Source organism: Mustelus asterias, chromosome 14 (genome assembly GCF_964213995.1).
Source record: "Mustelus asterias chromosome 14, sMusAst1.hap1.1, whole genome shotgun sequence".
In the NCBI taxonomy this organism is placed as follows: Eukaryota; Metazoa; Chordata; class Chondrichthyes; order Carcharhiniformes; family Triakidae; genus Mustelus; species Mustelus asterias.
The window spans coordinates 14,455,593-14,470,899 of record NC_135814.1 but is presented as its reverse complement, the minus strand read 5'-3'; the positions used below and the strand labels follow the sequence as shown (position 1 = coordinate 14,470,899).

General features: G+C 44.1%; 1 protein-coding gene across 1 annotated transcript in view; it reads left to right on the top strand.

Moving 5' to 3' along the window:
• The window catches only part of LOC144504124 (contactin-associated protein-like 5), a 664,070-nt gene that overhangs the window by 406,101 nt on the left and 242,662 nt on the right, over nt 1–15,307 (top strand). The window contains exon 17 of the mRNA XM_078229300.1: nt 6,391–6,609. Coding sequence (XP_078085426.1) covers nt 6,391–6,609 — 219 coding nt within the window. The remainder of the gene's footprint in view (nt 1–6,390; nt 6,610–15,307) is intronic.

Below are 15,307 nucleotides of genomic sequence, written 5' to 3'. Positions count from 1 at the left end.
GCTGTAGGGATTAGATGATTCTATGCTCCGGTTTCCTCCCAGAGTCCAAAGATGTGTGAGTTAGGTGATTGGTCATGCTAAATTGCCCCTTAGTGTCAGGGGGATTAGCAGAGTAAAATTAGTAGGGTTACGGGGATAGGGTCTGGATGGGATTCTTGTCAGTGCAGACTCTATGGGCCGAATGGCCTCCTTTTGCACTGTAGGGATTCTATGATTCTATGCTCCGGTTTCCTCCCACAGTCCAAAGATGTGTGGGTTAGGTTGATTGGCCAGGTTAAATTGTGCCTTAATGTCAGCGGGATTTACAACATGGGGCCACAGGGATAGGGTCTGGGTGGAATTGTTGTCGGTGCAGGCTTGATGGGCCGAATGGCCTCCTTCTGCACTGTAAGGATTCTATGGTTCTGTGGTTCTTCATCAAGTGGGTTTGGCCCAAACCTACTGAGGTAGGAGAAGCTCAGCGAAATTCCCTGCCTAGGACTCAAATGCAAACCTGAACCTTTGTGGTCTATAAGAGCTGTGAGTGTTCACTTGTGGTTTCTGGAGGCAGTTATGCTGTTCGATTAGATATATTATTGTAATCTGTCCCACCGATCCACTATTTCATGTCATATTGATTCTCCAGCAATCTTGCTCGATATTTTAAAATTTGTACTTACATTTATTAGACAATTTATTTTACATTGTTTGAGCATCGGCAATGTGCTATCAGGAGTTGAATGGTTTTCAAAAACAATATTTTTCTTTGATGATGATTTTTTTTTTATTGCACAAGCCACTTTATCTGAACTTGCTTAGATATAATGAGCACTTAATTATGTTTCCTATCCGGTGTTGCAATTTTTTCCCGGCTGGACTTCTGGGCTGTTAGGCTTCATCCTGAGTTGTGTTGCTATCTCAATAAGGCTTAATAATAATATGGCTGAAAAGAATACCCTGAGACAAAAACCTTTGTGTTAAATGATGCACACCGGCTATCTAATTATATTATCGTCTTCAGTGAAGAACAGAACAACTGAGTGCGTTAGTGGTAATCTTTCCTGTGACGGGATCAATTGCCAGTACATTTTCCTTGTAGTTTCTTAATCGTTCATGTTTAATGGGGGATTGCAGTAAAGACATTGCTCAGAATCCTAGCCTTGAAATTATGCCGTGGGATATTAATGTACTGATTCTTTCCTCTGAACTATCTTTTTCTCATACTAGTTTTCCATCGCCAAGTGTTATATGTTAGTATCTTGGAATGTAATTTAAAGACCTTTAAACAATGAGATGCCACAATTTGATTTCATAATCTACATAACTACATTTTTGCAAATTCTATCTCAGTAAAGAGCATTATAGAAGCTATTTATATTCTTGCTTCCAAAGCATTTAAAATAAATGCTTTAGTCATCATTAAGAAAATATGTCACCCTGCTTTGAATGGTTTTGTGATTTCTTGGCTGTATAGTTAAATGAAGAAGTTCAGAAACACAGAAGCATAGAAAATAGGAACAGGAGTGGATCATTGGACTCTTCGAGCCTGCTCCACCATTCATGGTTAGCACTGCTGCCTCACAGCGCCAGGGACCCAGGTTCAATTCCCAGCTTGGGTCACTGTGCGGAGTCTGCACGTTCTCCCCATGTCTCCGTAGGTTTCCTCCGTGTGCTCCAGTTTCCTCCCATGGTCTGAGAGATGTGCTGGTTGGGTGCATTGGCCATACTAAGTTCTCCCTCAATGTACCCGAATAGGCACCAGAGTGTGGCGACTAGGGGATTTCACACTAATTTCATTGCAGTGTTAATGTAAGCCTACTTGTGACAAAACAAATAAACTTTATACTTTAACAAACAGGTGCCGGAGAGGGGCGACTAGAAGATTTTCACAGTAACTTCATTGCAGTGTTAATGTCGGCCTACTTGTGACACTAATAAATAAACTTTAAAACAACAAGATCATGGCTGATCCTTTATCTGAACACTGTGCTCCTGTGCTCTCCCCATACCCTTTGAAGACTTTAGAATCTCAAGTGACGATGAAGCTGGAATGAGAGATAATGCCATTGCCACAACATTATCAATCCTATTTATCTGAACACATTTTGAAAATAGAATATCGAAGGATTTCAGTTTCACCACCGACCACCTCATAATAAGATTACAATTATCTTGCATGAATCAAGTGACCATGATTGTATTTGGTTCCTTGTGACTGGAGCAGATTTAGATCTCAAAATTCTAAGTCACATCCTACTCTATATCTAGATAATATTGTATGTTAATTCTTCCCCTTTCTCATCACAAGAGAAAAATGACATACCTATCCAAACTTAACTTACCTTTAATAAAGAGAGAAAAGGAAGAGGAGGGTGGAATTTCCACCTCATGTCTTCTTCTTCTTAGGCAGTCACTCGGGATCGAGGAAGACATGCTTCCACTCCAGTTGAATGGGTTCTGAGATGGGTGATAAGTACAGTGTGTGACCTTCAGACACTGCCACACTCGGGGCAGATAGTGCCTGAAGGGTTGAGAAGATCAGGGGTATAATTTTCCTGTCCTGCCTGCCGGGAGAATCATAGCGGGTGGGATAGAAAAGTTTGGTGGCCCATTGAAAAGTTTGTGGACCTTGGGCAGGAATTTACGATCTTGGGCTGCACACGGCCAGAAGATTCCGCCCCGGTGTTGGTAGGATTATGCCCTCTCTCTGATGCCCTGACTTTACCACTATGTGCTCCTGACAAAGTCGCTTGATGTGTTTGCTGCCTTCATGAATAAACGTTCTCCATTTTGGTCAGTCACAAATCAGGGACTCCATGAGTTGGAGGGAATGTTTGATCTCTTTGTCCCGAAGTCCTCCTAGGCGCCTCCTGCACAATGGAGTTCTGAGTAGAGACATTGCTTTGGGTGTCAGACATATGACTGACATGTCTCACCCAATTGACTTGATTTTGAATGATTCTGGGCTGAGCAAATGGCCTGAGAGAGGACTCTGACATTGGACTGCCTTTCTTATCACCAGCTTTGAAGTACTGTGAAGACACTGCTGGTCTCCAGTGCTTTGAGGTATCTGCTGTGGTTCAGCCAGGTCCCTGAATCATGTAGGAGTGTGGGATCGCTGCTGCCTCGTAAACAATGGCCTTAGTATCAGGCTTCAATTTCTGATCTTCCAGTGCTCTTTTCCTCAATCAGGCTGAAGGTTGAGCTGGCACATTGATGAATTTCTCCATCTTCCTCACTGTAATGCCATACCTCACCTCCAGCAAGTTGCCCATGAAGGTAATTGACAAAACGGACAAAAGACTATGTTGCCCTCATTGCTAAATCAAAATCACTCCAATTTCAATCATAGAACTTCAGTGTGCAGATTACGCTCGCACTCACTCAAGAACTGAGCCCCAGGTCAACATTGGTTGCTTCTCTGAAGCATTTGGGAAAATGGGCCTTTCACTTAACACCTAGAGAACTAAGGTACTCTTCCAACCAGCTCCCACAGCTGAGGCACTAACCTTCTGTCTGTTTGAGGTATGTTCTCCATGGTCTATACATCTGACCAGGTGAATTCTGCAGATAGGACACAGAATATTGATGCCTCACTGGTTTGGCATCCCTTTGTTAGTCTTAATCTTTTTACTGCAATGAGGCCAGACAAAAGGGGCACCTCATGGGGAAACAATCAGGTAATGCTAATCATACTGGTGGAGAATGTAAATGAGGAAACAGAACAATTGGCACTGAGAGAAATATAAACAGGAGCTGGAACAAATAAAAAATAGAAACCGCAAATAATGCTGTTCATGATTCTTCTGACTAAACATTTAATCCACGTCAATCATGAAATCCCTAGCAAATCTGAATCTCCATTATAAATAGTGCGAATGCCCACCAGTATGCTGTTTGCACCCATTACAGGACTAATAAGATCACCTTTTCACATTATTTCAATATTCATAGAATCCCTACAGTCTAGAAGGAGGCTGTTCAGCTCATTGAGTCTGCACTGACTCTTCGACAGAGCATCTTATCCCCCCCCATCCCCATAACCCCACATATTTACCCTGATAATCCCCTTAAGGCAATGGCCTAGTGGTATTATCGCTGAACAATTAATCCAGAAACTCGGCTAATGTTCTGGGGACCCAGGCTTGAATCCCGCCAAGGCAGATGGTGGAATTTGAATTCAATAAAAGATATCTGAAATTAAGAATCTACCGATGACCAAGAAATCATTGTCGATTGTTGGGAAAACCCACCTGGTTCAATTATGTCCTTTAGGGAAGAAAATCTGCTGTCCTTGCCTGGTCTGGCCGACATGTGACTCCAGAGCCACAGCAATGTGGTTGACTCTCAACTGCCCTCTGAACAAGGGCAACTAGGGCTGGGCAATAAATGCTGGCCTGCCAGTGATACCCTTAAGGTAATGGCCTAGTGGTACTATCGTTGAACAATTAATCCAGTCCCACAAATGAATGAATAAATAAGTCCTCACATCTTGGGACATTAAGGGGAAATTTAACATGGCCAATCCACCTACCCTGCACATCTTGGACTTTGGGAGGAAACTGGACCACCCAGAGGAAATCCACACATACATAGGGAAAATGTGAAGCTCCACACAGACAGTCACCCAAGGCTGGAATTGAACTCGGGTCCTGGCGCTGTGAGGCAGCAGTGCTAACCACTCTGCCACTGTGCCATCCCATGAAGTTCCTACCTGCTTCCATGGAGAGTTTCTATCCCTGTTAGTTTTGCGAGTCATGATGTGGAGATGCCGGCGTTGGACTGGGGTAAACACAGTAAGAAGTTTAACAACACCAGGTTAAAGTCCAACAGGTTTATTTGGTAGCAAAAGTTTTGCGAGCACAGGGCATTTGCAAAGTGGGCAAGATCCAATGTTATGCATGTTCATTAAACTCTGTTAAGTCCAATTAAAACCTGTTAATTAAGTCTGTTGATTCCATTCAGAGCCATATCACTGTTCAAAAATCTGCTCTAATGGCATCAAATGCAGTTAAGAGCAATTTAAAAGCTATTTTAATTAAATAAAGTGTTCGATGTATGTTTTAAGCTGGGAGGGAGAAGAGTTCTATTCACTCTCCCCATCAATGCAATATTATGTTGATGCTATTGGGTATGATAGTGTAATGGTTACGTTATTGGACCAATAAATGCCCCCGAGAGTGAGTCCAAATCCCACCATCACAATCTGAAAATATGAATTCAGTTTAACAAAAAAAAACTGGAAATAAAAAGCTATTTTCAGACAATAAAGCTGCTGGATTCACTTAAAAACCAAATTGGTTCACTAATGTTCTTTAGTGAATGAAATCTGCTGCCTATCTGGTCTGGATGTGACTCCAGTCTCCCACCAGAGTGGCTGATTCTGAAGTGACCTTGCAAATCACTCAGTTGTAGAAGTATAGAAGCATTGAAAGTAGGAGCAGGAATCAGCCATTTGCTCTTTAGAGCCTGCTCCGCCATTCAACACGATCATGGCTGATCCCCTATCTCGACATCATACTCCCGTGCTCTCCCCATACGCCTTGACACCTTTAGAGTCTAGAAATCTGTTTCCATCTTAAATATATTCAATGACTTGGCTTCCACTTCTTCCTGTGGTAGAGAATTCCACAGGTTCACCACCCTCTGTGTGAGGAGATGTCTCCTCATCTCAGTCCTAAATGGCCACCCCCATATCCTGAGACTGTGAGCCCCTGTATTCAAGAAACGCCTTACTCCCATTCTCTCAGGGTATCCTAGCAATGGGAAATGAATGCCAGCCTTGCCTGTGATGCCCACGTCCTGAGAATGAACTGTAAACAGTGCCTTTCATCACAATGAAGGTATATCTCGATTCCCGGCTTGGGTTGCTGTGTGGAGTTTGCACATTCTCCCCATGTCTGTGTGGTTTTCCTCCGGTTTCCTCCCACAGTCCAAAGATGTGCGGGTTAAGTGGATTGACCATGTTAAATTGCCCCTTAGTGCCAGGGGGACTAGCTATGGTAAATGCATGGGGTTGTGGGGATGGGACTGGGATGGGATTGTGGTCGGTGCAGACTCAATGGGCCGAATGGCCTCCTTCTGCACTGTAGGGATTCTATAATTCTATGATATTTATATACAAAAATAGTTTGTCCCTTTAAGAGAAATAAGAGTCCTTGGAGTAATTGAACAAAAACTACCGCCGTAACCATAATTTATTCCACTCAGGCTCCTGACTGTGATAGGTGAAGAGTTACATGAATAATAAATCCGTGTCCTGTGCTATTTTTCAGAGATGGGTCAGTGTTAATAGAGTAGGGACTAATTGTATGTAGTCCTGACGAGAAACACAAACACATTATCCTAGGGCACTCTTGCAGAAGCCTTCTCTTCAGGTCAACCTTTGTTTGTGTCTGCTGTGATTTTCAGCTCCAATGGAAGTGGTTCTTTCATTTGATGTGGGTAATGGACCATTCGAGGTGACTGTGAAATCGCCCATGCACTTGAACGACAATCAGTGGCATTATGTTGAAGCTGAACGGAATATCCGAGAGGCATCCCTTCAAGTGGATCACCTGCCGAGAAAGGCTCAGGGGGCCCCCTCTGATGGACACATCCAGCTACAGCTCAGCAGTCAGCTGTTTGTAGGTAGGAGCTCATTGTTTGCTATTAGCCTGTCATTCTTTGTGACAGTTACACATTGATGCCAAGTACCATTCTATTTGGAGAACCATGTTTTTCTTTGCATTATTTAGAGAGTGGAAAAATGTACAGTGTGACAAGGTGAACACATGTAAGTCATTGATCCACAGACAAATTCATTGTCGTAACGGAGATGGAGAAGAGATGATACCTGACTGAAAATAACACTTTCAATAATGTGATGAACCTGAAGATTATTGATTTAATTTATTTATTGCCACTATGCAGTGATTCCTATGTATCCACACAAAAAATGTAGCATACTCTGAGGATTACTGATATATGTTTTAGAATTTGATATAGAACTTTGTGTAATTTGTGAATGACGTCAAGTGATCTTAACTTGTAAGTAACCCACATAAGGAGGAGGTACCAACACAAAGAATGTACATTATGTTAATGCACTGGGGTTCTCTACAGTACATGTGGCACTGTAACACACTCATAACTGTAACCCACCATCCATAACACACTCTTCATCCATTACACACCTCACCCTTTGCACACCCAATTCACAACAGCACAATTATTATATATCCCATCGAATATAGCCCCATTAAAGTTGAAAGTTTATTTATTAGTGTTACAAGTCGGCTTACATTAATACTGCAATTAAGTTACTGTGAAAATTCCCCAGTCGCCACACTCTGTTTGGGTACAGTGAGGGAAAATTTAATATGGCCAACGCACCTAACCAGCACATCTTTCAGACTGTGGGAGGAAACCAGAACACCCAAAGGGGACTCACGCAGACACAGGGAGAATGTGCAGACTGCACACGGACAGTGATCCAAGCCGGGAATTGAACCCGGGTCCCTGGTGCTGTGAGGCAGCAGTGATAACCACTGTGCCACCAAGCCGCAGAGGCTGCTGTTTCACTTTCAGTTTGTACCCTGTGCAGTGCATCTCTTTCAATAAATCTATTGTATGTTAGCTTGAATCTACATGTGCAAACCACGGCCGGGATTCTCCGACCTCGCCTGCAGCTGGGATTCTCCAGTTGGTTACACATCCAAGCCTGCCTGTTACAAACATTGTCCACTATACTCTCAGCTACTAACACCCCAACTACTCCACCCCAACCCATAAAACACCCCATCCATGACACACCTCACCATTCACACACCCCCTCCACCAAATCGCCATCCATTACACACCCAATCCAATACATCTCCATTCTTCACACAACCCACCCACCACATACCTGTAATGTCCTAACTAATGTTAAGAGTTGTGGGTTTTAACAAAAAGAAACACCATGGGCTGGAATTCTCTGGTCTCACATGTCCCGCCAGTGAGATTGGAGAAAGTGGTGCTCTGCCAACTTTCCATTCATAACAGTGGGACTGGAGAACCCCAGCTGCAGGCGAGGTTGGAGAATTCTAGAACATAGACCATAGAAAAGCTGCAGCACAAGTTGCGCCGAACATGTCCCTACCTACTAGGCTTACCTATAACCCTGTATCTTACTAACTTCCATGAACTTGTCCAAAAGTCTCTTAAAAGATCCTATCGAATCCGCCTCCACCACCACTACCGGCAGCCAATTCCACGCACCCACCACCCTCTGAGTGAAAAATTTACCCCTAACATCTCCTCTGTACCTACTCCCCAGCACCCTAAACCTGTGACCTCTTGTGGCAACCATTTCAGCCCTGGGTAAAAGCCTCTGAGAATCCACTCTAACAATACCTCTCAATATCTTATACACCTCTATCAGGTCACCTCTCATCCTTCGCTTCTCCAAGGAGAAAAGACCTAGCTCTCTCAACCTATCCTCATAAGACATGCCACCTAATCCAGGCAACATCCTTGTAAATCTCCTCTGCACCCTTTCTATGGCTTCATCATCCTTTCTGTAATGAGACAACCAGAACTGGGCACAGTACTCTAGGTGGGGTCTGACCAGGATCCTATACAGTTGCAGCATTATCTCCCAATTTCTAAACTCAATTCCTCTATTGATGAAGGCCAGTATTCCATACGCTTTCTTAACCACAGCCTCTACCTGTGACGCTGCTTTGAGTGTCCTATGAACCCGGACCTCAAGATCCTTCTGATCTTCCACAATGCCAAGCGTCTTGCCCTTAATATTATATTCTTTCATCCTATTCGACCTGCCAAAATGAACCACCACACACTTATCTGGGTTGAAGTCCATCTGCCACTTCTCCGCCCAGTCTTGCATCTTATCTATGTCTCATTGCAACTGCTGACATCCCTCTACACTATCCACAACACCACCAACCTTTGTGTCATCAGCAAACTTGCCAACCCATCCTTCCACTTCCTCATCCAAGTCATTTATAAAAATCACAAAGAGCAAGGGTCCCAGAACAGATCCCTGGGGCACTCCACTGGTGACTGACCTCCATGCTGAAAAAGACCCATCTACAACCACTCTTTGCCTTCTGTGGGCAAGCCAGTTCTGAATCCACAAAGCAATGTCCCCTTGTATTCCATGCCCCTTCACTTTCTCAATGAGCCTTGCATGGGGCACCTTATCAAACGCCTTGCTGAATTCTGGCCGTGGTTTACACATGTAGATTCACACTAACATGCAACAGATTTATTGAAAGTGATTCTCTCTGCACTGCACAGAGTCCAAACTGAGAGTAAAACAGTAGCCTCTGTAACACCCTAATGCCATCAGCAGCAAATCATGTGATCAGCTCTTAAAGCAACAATGCAACCATTTAAATATATAACAATACCGATCCATTATTTAACCTACTTGTATAATATACCCCACTTCTACCTGCTACACCCTCATTTGTTACACAACCCTTTCACTACATCACCCTCCATTACACACATTGACCACTATATCACCATTCTTTACACAACCTGCCCACTGCACCTCCATCTGTTACACACTCTAGCTGTTACATGCCTCACCCATTGCACCCCCATTCATTTTACACTCCTCTAATACATACCCTGCCTTTACTACATTCACATCTGTTGCTGCACACGCCCCTATTACATACCTCACCCACTACACACCCAACCCTTTGCATACGCCAACAAATAAACACCCTGACCACTGCACCCCCATCTGTTACAAACCTTGCCTATTACAACCCCCATCCACCAGATCCCTAACCATTACACACCCTGCCCAATACAAACCCTGCACAATACATCCCTATGTAAAAGTCAAAATACAGTTCCAGATATGACGAATTTATTTGACTGATCCGTTACCAATAACTTTAGTTTTCTTTACTTAGCGAGCTATACATGGGGGCACGGTGGCACAGTGGTTAGCACTGCTGCCTCACAACCCCTGGGACCTGGGTTCGATTCCCGACTTGGGTCACTGTCTGTGCGGAGCCTGCACATTCTCCCCATGTCTGCGTGGGTTTCCCCCCGGGGTGCTCCAGTTTCCTCCCACAGTCCAAAAGTTGTGCTGGTTAGGTGCATCGGCCATGCTTAAATTCTCCCTTAGTGTACCCAAACAGGCGCTGGAGTGTGGCAACTGGGGAATTTTCACAGTAAATTTATTGCAGTGTGAATACTTGTGACACTAATAAATAAACTTTAAACTTTAATCCTGTCACAGAAATCCCCAATGTAACCCAATGTGAAGAATATCCTCACAGATTATTGCTCCATCTATTTATGTCCTCAGTGCTGTGTTTACACAGACTGGGGCACAGATCCATGTAAATCAATTCTCTTGATAGGATGTTTGTTTAAAATAACTCCACACATCACATAGATTACAACGGTTAAAACAAATTCAATTTATCTGCTGAACCGCTGATCAATTATTAAACAGTAGCGTCATCAGCCTCTGTTGTTTCCTGGAATAGATGTTGTTTTCAACCCGTGTCTCTGATAAGTATTGGCTACAAGTGATCCCGACAAGTTTGTTGATTCAGTGATAGTAATGACTTTACTCGAGCCTCATTTTGTTGCATGGATTTAACTTCAAGCAAAGCACAAACATTTCTCGAGAAAGTCTAGATTAACAATTATTGATGATGCACTCTTTTCTTGTAAATTAATCGTTGCTCGGTGATGTACCTATGCTCTGCAATGCAAACAAATCTATATGTCCCAAGGTATTCTTAGTTAGACTGCTAATAGGGTTTGAATTGTGACGATAAACAGATTGGGTTCTGTGTGGCCTTGGGAGCCAGTTGTCCTGCAGCTCATTTGATGAGGGCTGCACAGTATGATGGTGGTGGCATGGTGGCACAGTGGTTAGCACTGCTGCCTCACAGCACCAGGGATCCGGGTTCAATTCCTGGCTTGGGTGACTGTCTGTATGGAGTCTGCATGTTCTCCCCGTGTCTGTGTGGGTTTCCTCCGGGTGCTCCGATTTCCTCCCACACTCCAAGATGTGCTGGTAAGGTCAATTGGCCGTGCTAAGTTCTCCCTCAGTGTGCCTGAACAGGTGCCGGAGCGTGGTGACTAGGGGATTTTCGCAGTAACTTCATTGCAGTGTTAATGTAAGCTACTTGTGACTAATAAATAAACTTTTTTAAATGATAAGGTCCAATTTTAACAAATGGTGGGTTGGGAGGTGAATCAGGCGGGAAGTTCATGTGGAGGTTTGAGCATGAGGTTTGCACCATTTTAACCCCTGGCAGGCTGGAATGGCATCAAGGACTGCTAGGTTGGCGCAGGAATCTGGACTGGAGCTGACAGCCACTGACGTCCCAAGGGAATGGTTCCATGCCACAATGAAGAGGAGTGGTCAGTTCTGGGGAGATTCATTGCGAGCACTGGAGGAGGTTTCTTTGGTCTTCCCAGCCCACCATAAAACCTCGCAGGAATTATGGCCAGAATTCCCTGGCTGTTCACACTGGCGGGATTCTCCAGTCCTGCCGGCAACGCATTCCCACCCGTTGGATTCCCGCCGGCGTGGGGCTGACTTCAATGGGAATTCCCATTGACAGCAGCGGGACCAGAGAATCCTGCCACTAGCAAATAACATGCCACCTCCCACAAGCAGGAAACTGGGAGACTGGAGAATCTCGACCTATAATGAAAAATTACCTCGGCCACTTATGGTAGCTTTGCTTCCTCCCTGTAGATTTGCCTTTTTTTCATTCATGCGGGACATGGCGTCACTGACGAGCCAACATTTGTTGCCCATCCCTAGATGCCCTCACTGAGTGGCTTCCTGAATGATTTATTTACAAAAAAAGAATGCATCATCTCTAATTGTTAATTTAGACTTTCTCAAGAAATGTTTGTGCTTTGCTTGACGTTAAATCCATTCAACAAAATGAGGCCATTTCAGAAGGCAGTTGAAAGTCAGCCACATTGCTGTGGCTCTGGAGTCACATATAGGCCAGACCAGGTAAGGACAGCAGATTTCCTTCTCAAAAGGACATTCGTGAACCAGATGGGTTTTCCCGACAATGGTTTCACGGTAGATTCTTAATTCCAGATATTTTTATTGAATTTAAAATCCACCATCTGCCGTGGCAGGATTCAAACCCGGGTCCCCAGAACATTAGCTGAGTTTCTGGCTTAATAATGATCTGGTGATAATACCACTAGGCCATCGTTTTCCCCTTTCCTGATGCCTTTTAGTATTCTACAGGCCTCCCCTTTCCTAGTTAAGATAGTGATATAACATCAGAGTGTTAACCGGGTTTCCATCCAGCTGGCCTACTTTTGACAAGTATTTTTGTCAAGTTAAATAGCCATAGGCGGGGACAAGCCCTCTCCCTGACCACCATTTTGACTCTGCACCATTCCCATGTCAACAGGTTTTGTTAAAATTGTGAAAGCTTTGGTGATGTAATTTGTACCAAAGAAAAGTCCTGAAGGAAAGTCACTTTGCTATTTGTCTGAGGTATACCAGTCCTTCTAGTGACATTCAAATACAAACTTATCCAGTTCTTTGTTTCAGGAGCATTCTCCCTTCAAGAATGAAGACGTACAGAATGAAAGATGCTCGGTTAACATGGATTGGCTATGCATAATTGCCCCTTAGTGTCAGGGTAAATGCATGGGGTTATGGGGATAGGGCCTGGGTGGGAATATTGTCGGTGTAAGCTCGATGGGCTGAATGGCCTCCTCCTGCACTGTAGGGATTCTGTGATTCTATTCAAGATAAGGTGTTTTTTCTGCTTCTCTTTGTGCCCCAGGTATAGACAAGCCATTACTCATTGCCGTATTGGCCGATAATTGTGCATGGCGGATTTCTCTGCTTCCGGATTGACTGTTGCAGATTACCTGATTTATTCTGATGAGGTCCAAGGGTGAATTTTCTCCCACAGTTGTTGTGTTGTGCCAGACCCGAGCACAGATAGAGGCAACAGGGAGTTTTGGGCAGCACGGTGGCACTGTGGTCAGCACTGCTGCCTCACAGCACCAGGGGTCCGATTTCAATTCCGACCTTGGGTCACTCTCTGTGTGGAGTTGGCACTTTCTCCCTGTGCCTGCATGGGTTTCCTCCAGGTGCTCTGGTTTCCTCCAAAGATGTGCAGCTAAGGTGGATTGGTCATGCACAATTGCCCTTTAATGTCAGGGTAGATGCATGGGTTATGGGGATGGGGCCTGGGTGGGATTGTTGTTGGTACAGACTCGATGGGCCGAATGGCCACTTTCTACACTGTATGGATTCTATAACTCTGTGATTCTATGAATCTCCCATTGAGAGTGGAGTTTGTTTGAAAGGCGCCGCTTTGAGTGGCTTTACTCAGATTTGTCGATCTATTGAAGCAGTTTTTGAGTTTATATCAATAAAAATGCATCATTGGCAATGCAGATATTCACTCGTGGTGTTGACCACCCAAGGAAATCTACATAATGCAACTGGAAGGAGAACCATGCAAACAGTTTCTCCTCCATTGGATCTCAGTTAGGGGGGGATATGATATCATTCAACCATCTCATTGACTGTAAGTTAATATTGATTTAAACTTTCATTCAAAAATCTCAACCAAATCATATGGGATAGAAGGAGGCTTTTTGGCCCATATTGTGCCTTTGCCCATTTTTTTGAATGACCTGTCCAATCAGACACCTAATGGTTTTGGTGCGCAGTTGATTACATTACATTTTATGGCTCTTTTGCGAATGGAGGACACGCAGAACAGCTACAGTTCAGTAAGCACTTGGCTGCTTTGCAAACCTTGCTGAGAAATCACAATGGTTTTAAATTCTCTTGAGTGAGAAACCTGGAAAGATTTAACTGCACTGCTGAAGGAGACACTTTAACTCCACAGGGGAGAGTCCCAGATCTTGATACACGAGCAGTCAATTTAAATTCCATTTGAAAGACTCCACGAACGATCACGACAAATATACATATTAAAGGAAGAAAGGCATTTCAAAATAATTGTCCAGCGATGTACCACAGGGGATCTGCGTTGGGCTCCCAATTCGTCATTTAAATAAATGATTAGTAAGTTTGTGGATGACACAAAGTTTTGATGGGTGGTTAACAGTGAGGCGGAGTGTCTTGGGCTACAAGAAGATATAGACAGAATATTCAAAGGGGTAGATAAGTGGCAGATGGAATTTAACCCTGAAAAGCATGAGGTGATGCATTTTGGAAGGAGTAATTTGACAAGAAAGTACTCAATGAATGGTAGGACACCAGGAAGTTCTGTGGAACAAAGGGACCTTGGCATGTTTGTCCACAGATCCTTGAAGGTGGAAGAGCATGTTAGTAGGGTACTGAAAAAGGCTTATAAGATAAATTAAATTTAAGTTTATTTATTCGTGTCATAAGTAGGCTTACATTAACACTGCAATGAAGTCACTGTGAAAATCCCCTAGTCGCCACACTCCAGCGCCTGTTCGAGTACACTGAGGGAGAATTTAGTATGGCCAATGCACCTAACCGGCATGTCTTTCGGACACTTGCCTTTATCAATCGGGGTATAGATTACAAAAGCAGGAGTGTCATGTTGGAGTTGTACAGAGCTTTGGTGAGGCAACAGGTGGAGTACTGTGTGCACTTCTGGCCGCCATATTATCAGAAGGATATGATTGCACTGGAGAGGGTGCAGAGGAGATTCACCAGGATGCTGCCAGGGATGGAAAATTTAAGTTATGCAGAGGGATTGTGTAAGCTTGGGTCGTTTTTGTTGGAGCAGAGAAGACTGAGGGGTGACCTGTTTGAGATGTACAAGACTATGAGAAACATGGACAGAGTGGATAAGGAGCAGCTGTTTCCCTTAGTTGAAGGGTCAGTCACAAGGACACATAGGTTCAAGGTGAGGTTCAGGGGGGATGTGAGGAAAACCTTTCTTACCCAGAGGGTGGTGACATTCTGGAATGCACTGCCTGGGAGCGTGGAGGAGGCAGGTTGCCTCACATCCTTAAAGAAGTATTTGGATGAGCACTTAGCACACCACAACATTCAGGGCTCTGGGCCAAGTGCTGGCAGATGGGATTAGTTGGGAGTTCAGCTGTTTCTAATGTGTCGGTGTGGAGTCAATGGGCCAAACGGCCTCTTCTTCAATGGGCTGAAGGGTTCTATGATCATGTGATTCTATGAAAAGTGACTGAAGTAGCAGAGGAAAGAATTCTGACAGTTGCACGTCGAATGCAAAGACCATGATATCAGGTGAACAGATTCTCATATTACAGCGCACAGCTACTGACTATGGGCGGGATTTTCTGGCCCCAGTCGCTGGCGGGATCTTCCAGCTCCACCAAAGCCAAA